The sequence below is a fragment of the Tamandua tetradactyla genome, chromosome 3, assembly GCF_023851605.1.
Source record: "Tamandua tetradactyla isolate mTamTet1 chromosome 3, mTamTet1.pri, whole genome shotgun sequence".
Lineage (NCBI taxonomy): Eukaryota > Metazoa > Chordata > Mammalia > Pilosa > Myrmecophagidae > Tamandua > Tamandua tetradactyla.
The window spans coordinates 17,730,227-17,746,857 of NC_135329.1; the positions used below are offsets into that span (position 1 = coordinate 17,730,227).

The window sequence follows — 16,631 nt, forward strand, 5'->3', positions numbered from 1 at the left end:
GAAGTAGGTAAATTTCTAGAACTTAGAAATTTGTAGAAAATCCTTTTCACATTAGTGAATTCATTCATTCAACAAATGTTTATTGGGAACCTGTTGCATTGTAGGTACAGTGCATCTGATGATGAGTAAGACACATTTTCTGCCCTCAGGAAGCTTATTTAAAGTATAATAAGGGAGAAAGAGAGAGAGAAAAACAGTTCGAAAGGTGGAATACGAGATAGGTATCTCACCCATCCTGAGCAAACTGTACAAAGAGGAGGTGGTAATATTTATGCTTCATCAGTAGAATTAGTAGAAATTATCAAAAGCTGCATGAACTAGGAGGAAGGTCCAAGGTGAGTAAATCATTGCTGAGAAATAAAGTAGTTCAATATGACTGGATTGAGAGGTGTAAAAAGAGGAAAGTGAGCAATGAAGCTTGAAAATTAAGTAGGTATAGCAGCTTTTCATATTAGTCCCAAACTGAAAATAATCCTAATGTCACCAGAAAAGAAAGGATAAATAAATTTTGATCTCTTCATACCATGATATACTACCCATTAATGAAAAAGAATGAACTGCTTATATACCTAACAACATGGATGTATTTCATAGGCACTATTGAGTAAGAAAAAAGCCGGTTGTAAAAAATTGTATGCAGGGAGACTTCCGGAGAAGATGGCGGCTTAGTAAGACGCGCGGATCTTAGTTTCTCCTCCAGGACAGCTACTAGGGGAGTAGAAGCGATACAGAACAGCTCCCAAAGCCACGACAGAGATAAAAAAGACAGCGTACCCCATCCTGGAACGGCTGGCTGGCTGAGAGAACCCGCTCTGGTGAGATCGCCGAGGGGCGCGGGCTTCACCGGGCGGGGTGGCAAGCGGCCGGAGTCACTCCCTTCCCCCTTCCCAGGCCGGCTGGGAGAATTGGACAGGCGGTCCCCTCAAACTGCGGCGGCTGGCGCCCACACCACGCGCAGCCCCCCGGACCAACTGAGAAAATTGGATCGGAAATCCCCAGGCCGCGGAGAACGGTGACGGGGGGTGGGGGGCGCCCTTCCAAACCTGTGACTCCCCGGGAACGTGCACTCTCCCGGGCGGGCTGCTGCGGCTGGCACCCTCCTGCCACCGGGCCGACTAGGAAATTCGGACGGGTGCTTTCCCGGACTGCGGCGGCCAGCGACCCTCCCCGCGTTTGGACCCCGGGCCAGCTGGCAGTCTTCCAAGCCGCTTCGGCTAGCGAACCTCCCGGACGGCGAGAGTTTTCCAAAGTTAAAGGACCCACAGCACCTTTTACTGGTGGGACCCGCAGACAAATGTGTGCCACGAGCGCCACCTACTGGGCAGGATAAGAAAACAGAACCCAGAGATTTCACAGAAAAATCTTACAACCTTGTTGGGTCCGACACCCAGGGAAATCTGACTAAATGCCCAGATGCCAGCAGCAGAAGATAACTGTCCACGCTCAGAAGATTGAGAATATGGCCCAGTCAAAGGAACAAACCAAGAGTTCAAATGAGATACAAGAGCTGAGACAACTAATGCTGAATATACGAACAGAAATGGAAAACCTCTTCAAAAATGAAATCGATAAATTGAGGGAGGACATGAAGAGGACATGGGCTGAACATAAAGAAGAAATAGAAAAACTGAAAAAACAAATCACAGAACTTATGAAAGTGAAGGATAAAGTAGAAAAGATGGAAAAAACAATGGATACCTACAATGATAGATTTAAAGAGACAGAAGATAGAATTAGTGATTTGGAGGATGGAACATCTGAATTCCAAAAAGAAACAGAAACTATCGGGAAAAGAATGGAAAAATTTGAACAGGGTATCAGGGAACTCAAGGACAATATGAACTGCACAAATATATGTGTTGTGGGTGTCCCAGAAGGAGAAGAGAAGGGAAAAGGAGGAGAAAAACTAATGGAAGAAATTATCACTGAAAATTTCCCAACTCTTATGAAAGACCTAAAATTAAAGATCCAAGAAGTGCAGCGCACCCCAAAGAGATTAGACCCAAATAGGCGTTCCCCAAGACACTTACTAGTTAGAATGTCAGAGGTCAAAGAGAAAGAGAGGATCTTGAAAGCAGCAAGAGAAAAACAATCCATCACATACTAGGGAAACCCAATAAGACTATGTGTAGATTTCTCAGCAGAAACCATGGAAGCTAGAAGACAGTGGGATGATATATTTAAATTACTAAAAGAGAAAAACTGCCAACCAAGACTCCTATATCCAGCAAAATTGTCCTTCAAAAATGAGGGAGAAATTAAAACATTCTCAGACAAAAAGTCACTGAGAGAATTTGTGACCAAGAGACCAGCTCTGCAAGAAATACTAAAGGGAGCACTAGAGTCAGATACAAAAAGACAGAAGAGAGAGGTATGGAGAAGAGTGTAGAAAGAAGGAAAATCAGATATGATATATATAATACAAAAGGCAAAATGTTAGAGGAAAATATTATCCAAACAGTAATAACACTAAATGTCAATGGACTGAATTCCCCAATCAAAAGACATAGATTGGCAGAATGGATTAAAAAACAGGATCCTTCTATATGCTGTCTACAGGAAACACATCTTAGACCCAAAGATAAACATAGGTTGAAAGTGAAAGGTTGGGAAAAGATATTTCATGCAAATAACAACCAGAAAAGAGCAGGAGTGGCTACACTAATATCCAACAAATTAGACTTCAAATGTAAAGCAGTTAAAAGAGACAAAGAAGGACACTATATACTAATAAAAGGAACAATTAAACAAGAAGACATAACAATCATAAATATTTATGCACCGAACCAGAATGCCCCAAAATACGTGAGGAATACACTGCAAACACTGAAAAGGGAAATAGACACATATACCATAATAGTTGGAGACTTCAATTCACCACTCTCATCAATGGACAGAACATCTAGACAGAGGATCAATAAAGAAATAGAGAATCTGAATATTACTATAAATGAGCTAGACTTAACAGACATTTATAGGACATTACATCCCACAACAGCAGGATACACCTTTTTCTCAAGTGCTCATGGATCATTCTCAAAGATAGACCATATGCTGGGTCACAAAGCAAGTCTTAACAAATTTAAAAAGATTGAAATCATACACAACACTTTCTCGGATCATAAAGGAATGAAGTTGGAAATCAATAATAGGCGGAGTGCCAGAAAATTCACAAATACGTGGAGGCTCAACAACACACTCCTAAACAACAAGTGGGTCAAAGAAGAAATTGCTAGAGAAATTAGCAAATACCTCGAGGCGAATGAAAATGAAAACACAACATATCAAAACTTATGGGACGCAGCAAAGGCAGAGCTAAGAGGGAAATTTATTGCCCTAAATGCCTATATCAGAAAAGAAGAAAAGGCAAAAATTCAGGAATTAACTATCCATTTGGAAGAACTGGAGAAAGAACAGCAAACTAATCCCAAAGCAAGCAAAAGGAAAGAAATAACAAAGATTAGAGCAGAAATAAATGAAATTGAAAACATGAAAACAATAGAGAAAATCAATAAGGCCAGAAGTTGGTTCTATGAGAAAATCAATAAGATTGATGGGCCCTTAGCAAGATTGACAAAAAGAAGAAGAGAGAGGATGCAAATAAATAAGATCAGAAATGGAAGAGGAGACATAACTACTGACCTCGCAGAAATAAAGGAGGTAATAACAGGATACTATGAACAACTTTACGCTAATGAATACAACAATTTAGAGGAAATGGACAGGTTCCTGGAAAGACATGAACAACCAACTTTGACTCAAGAAGACATAGATGACCTCAACAAAACAATCACAAGTAAAGAAATTGAATCAGTCATTGAAAAGCTTCCTAAAAAGAAAAGTCCAGGACCAGACGGCTTCACATGTGAATTCTATCAAACATTCCAGAAAGAATTAGTACCAACTCTCCTCAAACTCTTCAAAAAAATCAAAGCGGAGGGAAAACTACCTAATTCATTCTATTAAGCCAACATCACCCTCATACCAAAGCCAGGCAAAGATATTACAAAAAAAGAAAACTACAGGCCAATCTCTCTAATGAATATAGATGCAAAAATCCTCAATAAAATTCTAGCAAATCGTATCCAACAACACATTAAAAGAATTATACATCATGACCAAGTAGGATTCATCCCAGGTATGCAAGGATGGTTCAACATAAGAAAATCAATTAATGTAATACACCACATCAACAAATCAAAGCAGAAAAATCACATGATCATCTCAATTGATGCAGAGAAGGCATTTGACAAGATTCAACATCCTTTCCTGTTGAAAACACTTCAAAGGATAGGAATACAAGGGAACTTCCTTAAAATGATAGAGGGAATATATGAAAAACCCACAGCTAATATCATCCTCAATGGGGAAAAATTGAAAACTTTCCCCCTAAGATCAGGAACAAGACAAGGATGTCCACTGTCACCACTATTATTCAACATTGTGTTGGAGGTTCTAGCCAGAGCAATTAGACAAGAAAAAGAAATACAAGGCATCAAAATAGGAAAGGAAGAAGTAAAACTATCACTGTTTGCAGACGATATGATACTATACGTCGAAAACCCGGAAAAATCCACAACAAAACTACTAGAGCTAATAAATGAGTACAGCAAAGTGGCAGGTTACAAGATCAACATTCAAAAATCTGTAGCATTTCTATACACTAGCAATGAACAAGCGGAGGGGGAAATCAAGAAACGAATCCCATTTACAATTGCAATTAAAAGAATAAAATACCTAGGAATAAATTTAACTAAAGAGACAAAAAACCTATATAAAGAAAACTACAAAAAACTGCTAAAAGAAATCACAGAAGACCTAAATAGATGGAAGGGCATACCGTGTTCATGGATTGGAAGACTAAATATAGTTAAGATGTCAATCCTACCTAAATTGATTTACAGATTCAATGCAATACCAATCAAAATCCCAACAACTTATTTTTCAGAAATAGAAAAACGGATAAGCAAATTTATCTGGAAGGGCAGGGTGCCCCAAATTGCTAAAAACATCTTGAGGAAAAAAAATGAAGATGGAGGTCTCGCGCTGCCTGACTTTAAGGCATATTATGAAGCCACAGTGGTCAAAACAGCACGGTGTTGACATAAAGATAGATATATCGACCAATGGAATCGAAAAGAGTGCTCAGATATAGACCCTCTCATCTATGGACATTTGATCTTTGAAACGGCAGTCAAGCCAACTCACCTGGGACAGAACAGTCTCTTCAATAAATGGTGCCTAGAGAACTGGATATCCATATGCAAAAGAATGAAAGAAGACCCATATCTCACACCCTACACAAAAGTTAACTCAGAATGGATCAAAGATCTAAACATTAGGTCTAAGACCATAAAACAGTTAGAGGAAAATGTAGGGAGATATCTTATGAATCTTACAACTGGAGGTGGTTTTATGGACCTTAAACCTAAAGCAAGAGCACTGAAGAAGGAAATAAATAAATGGGAACTCCTTAAAATTAAACACTTTTGTGCATCAAAGAACTTCATCAAGAAAGTAGAAAGACAGCCTACACAATGGGAATCAATATTTGGAAACGACATATCAGATAAAGGTCTAGTATCCAGAATTTATAATGAGATTGTTCAACTCAACAACAAAAAGACAGCCAACCCAATTACAAAATGGGAAAAAGACTTGAATAGACACCTCTCAGAGGAGAAAATACAAATGGCCAAAAGGCACATGAAGAGATGCTCAATGTCCCTGGCCATTAGAGAAATGCAAATCAAAACCACAATGAGATATCATCTCACACCCACCAGAATGGCCATTATCAACAAAACAGAAAATGACAAGTGCTGGAGAGGATGCGGTGAAAAAGGCACACTTATCCACTGTTGGTGGGAATGTCAGATGGTGCAACCACTGTGGAAGGCAGTTTGGCGGTTCCTCAAAAAGCTGAATATAGAATTGCCATACGACCCAGCAATACCATTGCTGGGAATCTACTCAAAGGAATTAAGGGCAAAAACTCAAACGGACATTTGCACACCAGTGTTTATAGCAGCGTTATTTACAATTGCAAAGAGATGGAAACAGCCAAAATGTCCATCAACAGAAGAGTGGCTAAACAAACTGTGGTATATACATACGATGGAATATTATGCAGCTTTAAGGCAGGATAAACTTATGAAGCATGTAATAACATGGATGGACCTAGAGAACATTATGCTGAGTGAGTCTAGCCAAAAACTAAAAGACAAATACTGTATGGTCCCAATGATGTGAATCGACACTCGAGAATAAACTTGGAATATGTCATTGGTAACAGAGTTCAGCACGAGTTAGAAACAGGGTAAGATAATGGGTAATTGGAGCTGATGGGGTACAGACTGTGCAATAGGACTAGATTCAAAAACTCAAAAATGGACAGCACAATAATACCTAATTGTAAAGTAATCATGTTAAAACACTGAATGAAGCTGCATCTGAGCTATAGGGTTTTTTTTCTATTATTATTACTTTTATTTCTTTTCTCTATATTAACATTCTATATCTTTTTCTGTTGTGTTGCTAGTTCTTCTAAACCGATGCAAATGTACTAGGAAACGATGATCATGCATCTATGTGATGATGTTAAGAATTACTGATTGCATATGTAGAATGGTATGATTTCTAAAAAAAAAAGAAAAAAATGGACAGCACAATACTACCTAATTGTAATGTAATTATGTTAAAACACTGAATGAAGCTGCATCTGAGCTATAGTTTTTTTTCTTATATATTTTTGTATTTTTTATTTTTATTTTCATTTTTTCTCTATATTATCATTTTATTTCTTTTTCTGTTGTCTTGCTATTTCTTTTTCTAAATCGATGCATATGTACTAAGAAATGATGATCATACATCTATGTGATGATATTAAAAATTACTGATTGCATATGTAGAATGGAATGATTTCTAAATGTTGTGTTAGTTAATTTTTTTTAATTAATAAAAGAAAAAAAGTATTGGCAAAGTCCCCTGAGGAAGGGAAGAAAAAATATGGAACTATTAAACCTTACCATCAGGGAATCCCCTGATATTGTGTCAAACTTTAGGGACATCCAAATCAATAGGCCATACCCACGATCATGAGGCTTACTCTTGTGAAGCTTATGTAGGTAGTGGAGAAGCTTAGACTACCTATAGGCGTGCCTAAGAGTTACTTCTGGAGGACCTCTGTTGTTACTCAGATGTGTACTCAGTCTCTCTAAGCCCAACTCTGCAAGTGAAATCATTGCCCTCCCCCCTACATGGGACATGACATCCAGGGGTGAAAGTCTCCCTGGCGACATGGGAGATGACTCCCAGGGATGAATCAGACCTGGCATCATGGGATCAAGAATTCCATCCTGACCAAAAGGGGGAAAAGAAATGTAATTAATAAAGTAACAGTGGCAGAGAGAGTTCAAATAGAGTCCAGAGGCTACTCTGGAGGTTCCTCTTACTCAAGCTTCAGGTAGACCTTGCTACCTATCATAACCTGCCAACCCTCAACTAGGACCATTCCAGCCAATCTTAAAGAACACCTAGGGCAATATATAAGATACTACAAAGGTTCCAGGCACTAAAGTAACTTTCCAGAAACCTACAGCCTCCAGATGGGTCTGGTCCAGATAAGTACTGATACCTAGCCCAGCCTCTTCTCAACATCAGATAGTTCCATCTCCCTACCCCATATTAGTGACAGACACTTCCAATATCAAAAAGTTAAAATTGCCATAGTCCAAACAACCCTAAAGAGAGGTATGGAAAGATCAAAGATGATGGTGGAATTTTACACAGAGGATAGGACTTAACAAATGAATACGAATGCTGAATCATTAAATTGACATCTCTTTTAGTTTCCAGTATTTTAGAGCAGCTAAAAGTAAAAACCTAAATTGTGAAATTGTAACTCATGTCAAAGTCTGAAATGTGTTCTACAACTAACTGCGGTGCTGTGCTTTGAAATTTATAGCTTTTTTGTACATATGTTATTTTCCACAAAAGAAGAAGGGAAAAAAGTCGATTGTGATGATAGAAAAGAATTTAAGCCCTCTAACCTCCTACATTCTGGAGCAGCTAGAAGGAAAAATATGAGAGGATTATATCGTAGCCCATGACAAACTCTGGGATCTGTCCTGTAACCACTTATTGAAGAGTGCTTTGAAAACTATTGCTTTTTTATTTCTTTGCTTTGTATATATGTTATACTATACAATAAAAAAGATTAAAAAAGAAAACGAAAAAAAAATTGTATGCAGGGTGAGTACGTTTGTTTGAAGTTCAGAAACAGGAACAATCTAATAGAAGGTAGTAGACGTCAGAATAGTGGTTAACTTTGGGGTAGTGGTTACCTATTGGGGAGGTGGATTAACTAGGATGGGGCAAGAGGGAGCACCCTGACGTGCTGAAAATGTTCCCCATCTTGATATGGGTGGTATTTGCACAGCTGTATACATATTTTTAAATTAATTGAGCTGTATACTTAAGTCATTTTTACATTTTACTGTAAGTTTTACCTCCATGAAATGGTAAAAAATATATATATTAACTAAGTGGCCAGATCATGCAGATCCTCATATGCCATTTAAAGGAGGGTATTTGGGAGCTATTAACGAGTTTTTAGTTGGAGAATAAATTGATCAGACTTGTTCTTTAGAAAATGTCAGTCTGGCTGCGGTGTGAAGAGTTGCTTGAAGCAACACTGAATGTAAGGAAAGCAGTTATAAAATTATTGACGATATCTAGGTACACAATATAGGAGTTCAAAGTGGTATGAGGATGAGAAGAATGGATCAATTTGAGAGATATGTCATAGAAAAAGAGAAGAATTGATAATTGATTAACTGCGGGGATTGGGATGTAAGTAGTCAAGGTTGCTGCTGTGTTCTGGCATAGGCAGTAGGGTTGATGCTATCAGCATGGAGATATGGAAAATAAGAGAAGGAGCAGGCCCAGAAAGTAGGATGATGAATTCACTATTTGATGCATGGAGTTTGAAGTGCCTCAGTGACATCCAAGTAGAGATATCCATTAGGCAGGAGTGAGGCTGAGCTAGAAATAAGATCAGGAAATAATTGGCCGTAAATGAAAATTGAAGCCTTGGGAAGTAGGTAAATAGCTAAGAAGAATGAAAAGAGAAGTTCAGAACTGTGAAAAAGCATAGATATTTAAGGGATATGCAAACAAAGAGAAACCTGCAGAACACACTGGCAAAGAGGAGCTAGACAAAATAGAAAAGAAAACTAGAAGAGGTTAGGAGAAAGGAACATTTTGAAAAGGAAAAAGTGGTGAACAATGAAATTGCTACAGAGAGGTCCTGTAGGCTAATGACCAATAGTGTCCATTGTTTTAGCAGCAGAGCTCACTGGGACTCGAAGGAGAATGGCTTCTGATAAGAGATTTCTGAAGATAAAGATAATGATGTTCTGCTTGATCCTGGCATTAGATTGAAAACTCCTTTAGGATAATAATTATTATTAGTTTTTTTATTCCCCTGATTTCGTCATTTCATCTTATACTTGATATGAAGTTGTTAAATGCTTGAAAGGATGGACAATTGGATGGGAAGAGATCGATTTATGGATGGAAGGATAGAATAAAGGAAGAAAGGGAGGAAGGGAGAAAGGAAGGAAAGCAGGAAGGAAGGAAGAGAAGGAAGGCTGGGAAGGAAGGAAGTTAGGAAAGGTAAGAAGAGTGGAGGAGATAAGTTAATTGGGAAGACAGAGAAGTGTTCAATAATCTCTTACCTTCTGTTTTGTCTTATTCCTGAATCAGGTTCCACAATTACTGCTGAGATCCAGGGAGTAATTGATGCATGTGTCAAGCTAACTGGAATGCCAGACCTTACACTTTCCTTCATGGTAAAAAATTCTGGGCCAGAGATTTAATTTGGGGAATGGGAAATTGTTTCAATTTTTTTAAAGCTTCCAGAATGCAGTATACCAGAAATGGATAAGCTTTTATAAAGGAGATTTATTAAGTTACAAGTTACAATTCTAAGGCCGTGAAAATGTCCAAATTAAGGCACTCAACAAGAGGATACCTTCTTGGAAGAAAGGCGACATCTGGGTCAACTCTTTCAGTTGGGAAGGCTGGCATCTGAAGTCCTTATTCCCCCCAGTCATTACTTCCAGCTCCTGATTCCAGTGGCTTTCACTCTGAGCGTCAGTGGGCCTTCACTTAGCTTCTCTGAGGCAAACTCTGAATTTCTTCTGTTAGTTTAATATCTCCAAACATCTGTGTCTTATTTCTCTGCTGTCCGTCAGTTCTCCAGGCATCTCCAAATGTCTGTGTCTTAGCGTTCTCCAAGATGATCCCCTCTTAAAGGACTCCAGTAAGCTAATTAAGATCTACCTTGAATAGGTGGGGGTCACATCTCCATGGAAATAATCTAATCAAAAGGTAACACCCACAATTGGGTGTGTCACATCTCCGTGGAAACAACCTAATCAAAAGACCCCACCCAACAATACATCTGCCCTCACAATCCTGGGTTAGGATTAAAAGAACATGACTTTTCTGGGGGTACATACCAGCACAGAAATTAAATGCTTCTGGAAAGACAAAGTAGTGAGAATGGAGTGAAACAGCCACAAGGCTTATATCAGGCTTGAATTTTTCTGTAAGTAACTACAGAATGTGCGTGTGTGTGTTTTAATACCGACAACATCTAAATTACTTTCCTGAAAGAGATATGGGAGTTTAATTCCTATTTCTTACTTTTCCTTGCCTGGTAACTATAGAACCCCAGGTTGTTGGATGATGTCAGCTTCCATCCCTGTGTTCGTTTCAAGCGCTGGGAATCTGAGCGTATCCTCTCCTTCATCCCTCCTGATGGGAACTTTCGTCTGCTCTCTTACCATGTCAGTGCCCAGAAGTAAGCAGCCATTTTAATTCAGAATGGAATCTGTGTGTCTGTGTGTATTTGGAGATAATATCCCGTAATGGTTAAGAGCTCAGGCTCTGGAGTTAGACCTGGGTTCATATTCCAGCTTCTGAGCTTATTAACCGAGTACCCCACATGAGTTCCTTGACCAATCTGTGCCTATTTTCTTCATAAATTGAAAATAGCAAAACTACCTTGTTGTAAGGATTAAATAAGAGAATATAAATGGTGCTTAACACAAAGTAAATACTCATTAAGTTTACTGCAATTGTTTTTGTTGTTATATGGCTAAACAAGAACTTTTTGTCTCAGATTAGCATCTGAGCAAACCTGTAATCATCCCTCCTGACCCAAGCATTAAATTCTGCTATGAAAAGCTATGAAATCCAGTAACTTTTGGTCTTGAATATTCTCTTTAATTTAGAGATGAAGGGCTTTTGGAAGCAGTATTGTGTTGTAGAAGGTATGCAAACTGATGCGAGCCAGGAGACCTCAGAGCTACTGAAACCTTTCTGTGTGGTTTGAGATAAATCATTTAGCAAGCTGTCTAAGTGCTTTAAAGCAGAGGCTGTGGAATCAGCCTGCCTGGACTTAAACCCAGCGACCTTGAGCACATTACTTATTCCCAGTATTCATCTGTATAAATGGGATAGTTGTAGTTCCTATTTCATACTTATTATGCAGATTAAATATGATAATGGATATAAAGCATTTAGCATCGTGATTGTCACAATGGAATTGACCACCAGATGATAGGAATTACCTTCTCTGACGTTTCTGAGTCTTTTCTCATCTGTTAACTCATGACAACGTAGCCAACCTCATAGGGTTTTTTAAAGATCAAAGTCAGATAAAAGCACTCTCAAAAAATTAAAAAGTTCGTGAAGTATGAGTATTACTCTCCTAAGTACAAACAATTGAGTCACATGTCACAAGTTTATAAATTAAATGTAGAAATAAAGTGACTCCTCATTTTTGTTTATAATGCCTTTCTTATAGTAGGATTGGTATACTCATTGATTTTGTTGATTTTATTCAGAGTCATTAGAAGAGTTACAGATACAGATTTACTAAGCAAAATCTCAGCTTTGCAAAAAGAAAGAAATTAAAAATTACTGGTTTTTAAAATTTGCTTATTATTTATGGTAAGAAAGGAAAGAAAGGGTAGAGGAAAAGCTGCCAAGGGGGCAAAAGAAGTGTATAAAAAGGAGGGATTACTGCCATTTTTCAGTCCATTTATTAAACGGGCTTTTTGTCTCTCTCTGTTCCAGTCTCGTTGCAATTCCAGTATATGTCAAACATAACATCAGTTTCCGGGACAGTAGTTCCCTTGGACGCTTTGAAATAACCGTGGGACCCAAGCAAACGATGGGGAAGACCATAGAGGGAGTGATTGTCACCAGCCAGATGCCCAAAGGGGTTCTGAACATGAGCCTCACCCCATCTCAGGGGACACACACATTTGACCCCGTTACAAAGGTAGGAGAAAAAAGCAAGAACTTTTGAATTGCTGATGTTAAATAGAAGTAACTATGCAGGAGCTCTCCACATAGACTTTCTACCTTGTTTAAAGGGGAGCTCAATGAAAGGGACATTGTTTAATCAAATTTTTGAGATAATGTAACAAATAGTATTTTCTATTGAAAAACACCCTAGAGGCAGCTTATAATAGTATGTACCCTGGAGGGGTAATTATTGTTTTGGAAAGACCACTTCTCCTTTTTTTTTTTTTTGTCTTTGAAGATGTTGTCTTGGGATGTAGGAAAAATAAATCCCCAAAAGCTACCAAGTTTGAAGGGGACCATGAGTCTTCAGGCTGGAGCTTCCAAACCAGATGAGAACCCCACGATTAACCTGCAATTTAAGATCCAACAGCTGGCCATTTCTGGTAAGTGCACAGCTCAGGTGGCTTTGGAGAGATCACAGATGACTGTCTTCTACGAGGCGTAGGCATCAAGAAGCCTTCTGGTGGCGCCCTATTGACAGAGTTTGGTTTCATTACCTGATATAAGTAACATCTTTTTCAGCACGTTTCTGGCGAAAGTTTATCATCCTTCCTTTAAAGTTGGCCTAAGTGACCTGAATAAAAGTGACTACAATACAAATGAGAAAGAAATAGGGTTGGTGTTCATAGGCTGTGGTTGAGTCATCTCAGGGTTGTTATTTGAGGTTCCCAAGGTTTTCAATATGTGGATACTTGTGCAGTCTCAGCTGGTAACTGAAAAAAAGTTATCTCCTCCCCTTACCCCCTTTTGTTATCATCTTGGTACCTCTGGGCCCATCTAGGTCGGTCTGCTATGGTCTGAACCTACCCTTGGATGATAGTGATAAAATAGTTACCACTCTGTATGCACAAGGCACACAGAAAAAGAGGTTCTAACCTGCTTTCATGTATTTTCTTATTAAATCCTTATAACAACCCTGTGCAGTGGATGGAAGATAGAGTTCCTATTTTTCTTTAGAATTTATTTATATCATAAGCTCTTTCATCTTAAAACACGTAATAAACTCTCAAGCTTTGTACGATATAAAATATTGTTTTGCTTAGAGCAGTGAGGCTGTTCAGAAGTATTCATTTATCAACTCATTATTTTTCAGTAGTCATTTGTTTAATTCATTTCATTCATTCATTCATTTGTTAATCTGATATTGTTTTTAACTTGGTCATTATTATCAATTCATTTATTCAAGTCTAACATCTTGAGAAAAACATGCAGCAGTTTTATTTCCCTCTCACCCTCATTTCATCTGCATATAACTTTTTGCCCTTTCCACTTCAGAAACAGGTTTTCTAATAGGATAGCTTTCAATTGGAGCAATTTTTTAACTATCAGTTGTATACCAAGAGTGAAGAATCTAAATAACAGAACTAAATTAAGGTATTTTTCTGGTTCACTGTAAAAGCGATTTCTGTCCTGCTGCTCTCTCTGAATTGGAATGAATTCCAACAGGTATGCTTCTTTTGAATAATGCTCATGTCTTTTTATTCCTTCCTCCATTCTAGGACTCAAAGTGAATCGTCTGGATATGTACGGAGAAAAGTACAAGCCCTTTAAGGGCATAAAATACATGACCAAAGCTGGAAAATTCCAAGTTCGAACCTGAAGGGAAAGTTTGCAGAGGGAACAAACAGTCACAAATACTTTTTCATTTCTTATCTAAAAGTTAAAAAAAAAAAAATCAATGTCTCCTATGTCGTCCCCTCCTGGAGCATCCACCCTTTTTTCCTTAGCCTTTAGCCGCGGAACTAATCAAGGGAGAAAAGGGTCACCAGGGAGAGCTGGACAGAACTGAAATGCAGTTAGCACCAACTTGGTCCCCAAAGAAGAGATTGCCGTGGCAGCCTCCTGGGCACCGTAGTTAGCTACTTTTAACCTGCTAATCAGAGAAGGACTCACATTTGTTGCTTGCTTGGCTTTAATTTTCTAAAGCCAACGAAAGACTTCTTTGTTGTTATCGTTTTTAAAAGGTGGAAAGAAAGCGTACTTGAAAGAAAAATGAATGTTATTAAGGAAGGGCCAATTAAGGATCTGATCCATGAGGGAGAAGAGAAGAAGCAATATTAAAAAAGAGTTGTGAGGAGATACACTAAAGTGGCCAACTGGCAACCAAAGCAGTTGAGCCTACACGCAGGAGGGTAAGAAGGAGCAGAACTGAGTTGACTTCTTTCTGATCCTTCTTCTCTCGTGTATTAAAACAGAAATCAAGTGGCAACTTCTTAAATTCTAACCCACTAATGACAGGGAAAATGCCAACAGAATCAAGTTTTCCCTTGCGAACGGGGACGATACCTGACTAGCTTTCAGATAGTAACTGTTGCTTGCCTTTAGTGCTTGGTCTGTCATCTTCAGTGAGACCTGCCTTCTCCCCTGTGCTGGTGGTCTGGAATGCCTCTTTTCCTAGCCCAAAACAATTTTACTCACTTACTTCCAGAATTTACCAGCCTTTTTTCCTGTTATCTAATCCTTCTGGAAGCTTTTCTAAAAAGTGGGAGAGTTTCAGAAAAGCCAGTCTCATAATTCCCAGTGCAGCCAGATTTTGTGTGTCCTGCTGTTGGAGTATAGATGGTCAGCTCGTTCCCACAAAGGTGGGCCACAACCATAACTGATCCTTATTTCTGTTTGCATAGAGGGTGCCAGTAGTGGACTCTAGCCCTTCCTGACGGAAATGCTTCCTTCAGTAGCCCTGGGTATAAAGAGTGCTTCACATTGAGGGCGTGGTTGAACCTTGAAGCTGCTCAGGAAAACTATTTCCACAGCCTTTGCTCTACACTCTACAATATATTTATATATTATATAATATATATAGTTATTGCCAGTCTATTTTTGTTCTAAGACAAATAAAATCCCCCAAATCTTTGAATACAATTAATTCTGTAGGAGGATGGGCCATGTTGGTCATGTGGAGCCCAGTTTAAGAACCACGGTGACTGAAGGAATACCTCAAGCTTTCCCGTCAGGTGGTTTTTATTCTAGTTAGGTGTTGTCTGCTACGTGTTTAAGTATTTCTGTGAAAGACAGATTTCTTACTATAGCTTAAGGAATTATATTATACTCTGCTTCATGCATGGAGAAAAATAAATACCTATACTCTCCAAACTGCAGATGTTTTTTGCTAAAGCCCTGTTTCCAAATTTTTGTGCAAATTTGCTGCTAGTGTTTTCTTCCTATTTCCTGGACTTTATAATAATGTTGCTTTGTGCTTTCCTCTGGGATAAAGTGTGCTGTGTACAATCAGATGTGTTTCATACTTCATCATTCCAGAATTTCTCTGGGGTCACCATGGCCTGTGTGTATCCAGCACCTACCACATCTCCAGCTTTGGGTTCCAGAGGGCGCTGAAGGATTTTGAAGTTTCTTAGGTAACGGGAAACAGTCTTGGACCCTGGATATTTTTAGGTTTTTGAGTCAAGTTATTTTATTTCCCCCAGGGAAGTTTATTCTAACTTCAAGAAAAATGTCTAAGAAGATATAAAGTGTCTAGAGTTTGGGACCTACAGGCCTAAACATATGAAACAACTATCACATCAGATGGTTGTGACCTCAGAGCACAGTGGAGCGTGGGTGCTGCCACGCAGTGACTTGTGAATCCCCAGAGGTAGTGCAGGGTCTTCCCAATAGAGCGGCTCAGTTCCATCTGTGTTTAACACATAGAGAAGTAACTTCTCTGTTTAACTCTCCAATAAAATTAACTTTTACCTGTCCTCCGTGTCCTAAATGTTTTGTTACTTGGGTCCAACAATAATACTATGTCATTCAGGCCTCAGTAGAAGCTGTTAATTAAAAATTTATCAGCTCAGTGGGATCTTCTCACTTTTGTGCTCTTCAACCAGGAGATCAAAGGCTATGTGTATACTTTGACTGATTTTCTAGTCATCCCTGAATAACTGGTGTTAATGTCATTTTAAGGTGGTGAAATCTAAGGCCCAGATCAAACAAATGATTTTTCCCTGGGCTGTAAAAAGACAAAGCCATTAAAGCAGCTGATGTGTGTGCCAGTGCTTTCCCATCCTCTTATCCTGCTCCTCTGGGTGACTAATTCAGGCATGAAGCAGGGCTTCAGTGTATTAGACATCTTTTATTGTAGTAGAGATTTCTTGGACAATTAGTCATTGGGAGTCTGTGTAAAGTGTGGACACTGGTATCCCATACCTGTACTAATTTTCTTTGGTAAATCTTTCATGGCCCTGAAGAGACTTTAGGACTTCAATTTATTAACCGCAAGAGTTTGGTGTTTATTAATACTCCGTTCT

General features: G+C 38.7%; 1 protein-coding gene across 10 annotated transcripts in view; it reads left to right on the forward strand.

Annotated features, from left to right (window-relative positions):
• The window catches only part of AP3M2 (adaptor related protein complex 3 subunit mu 2), a 116,278-nt gene extending 100,197 nt beyond the window's left edge, over nt 1-16,081 (forward strand). For all 10 annotated transcript variants that reach the window (XM_077152599.1, XM_077152596.1, XM_077152600.1 and 7 more), the window contains 5 exons: nt 9,769-9,854; nt 10,737-10,870; nt 12,151-12,358; nt 12,623-12,767; nt 13,884-16,081. In XM_077152599.1, the coding sequence (XP_077008714.1) occupies nt 9,769-9,854; nt 10,737-10,870; nt 12,151-12,358; nt 12,623-12,767; nt 13,884-13,984 (674 nt within the window). In that variant the 3' untranslated portion in view covers nt 13,985-16,081. The remainder of the gene's footprint in view (nt 1-9,768; nt 9,855-10,736; nt 10,871-12,150; nt 12,359-12,622; nt 12,768-13,883) is intronic.
• The last annotated feature ends 550 nt before the right edge of the window (nt 16,082-16,631 follow it).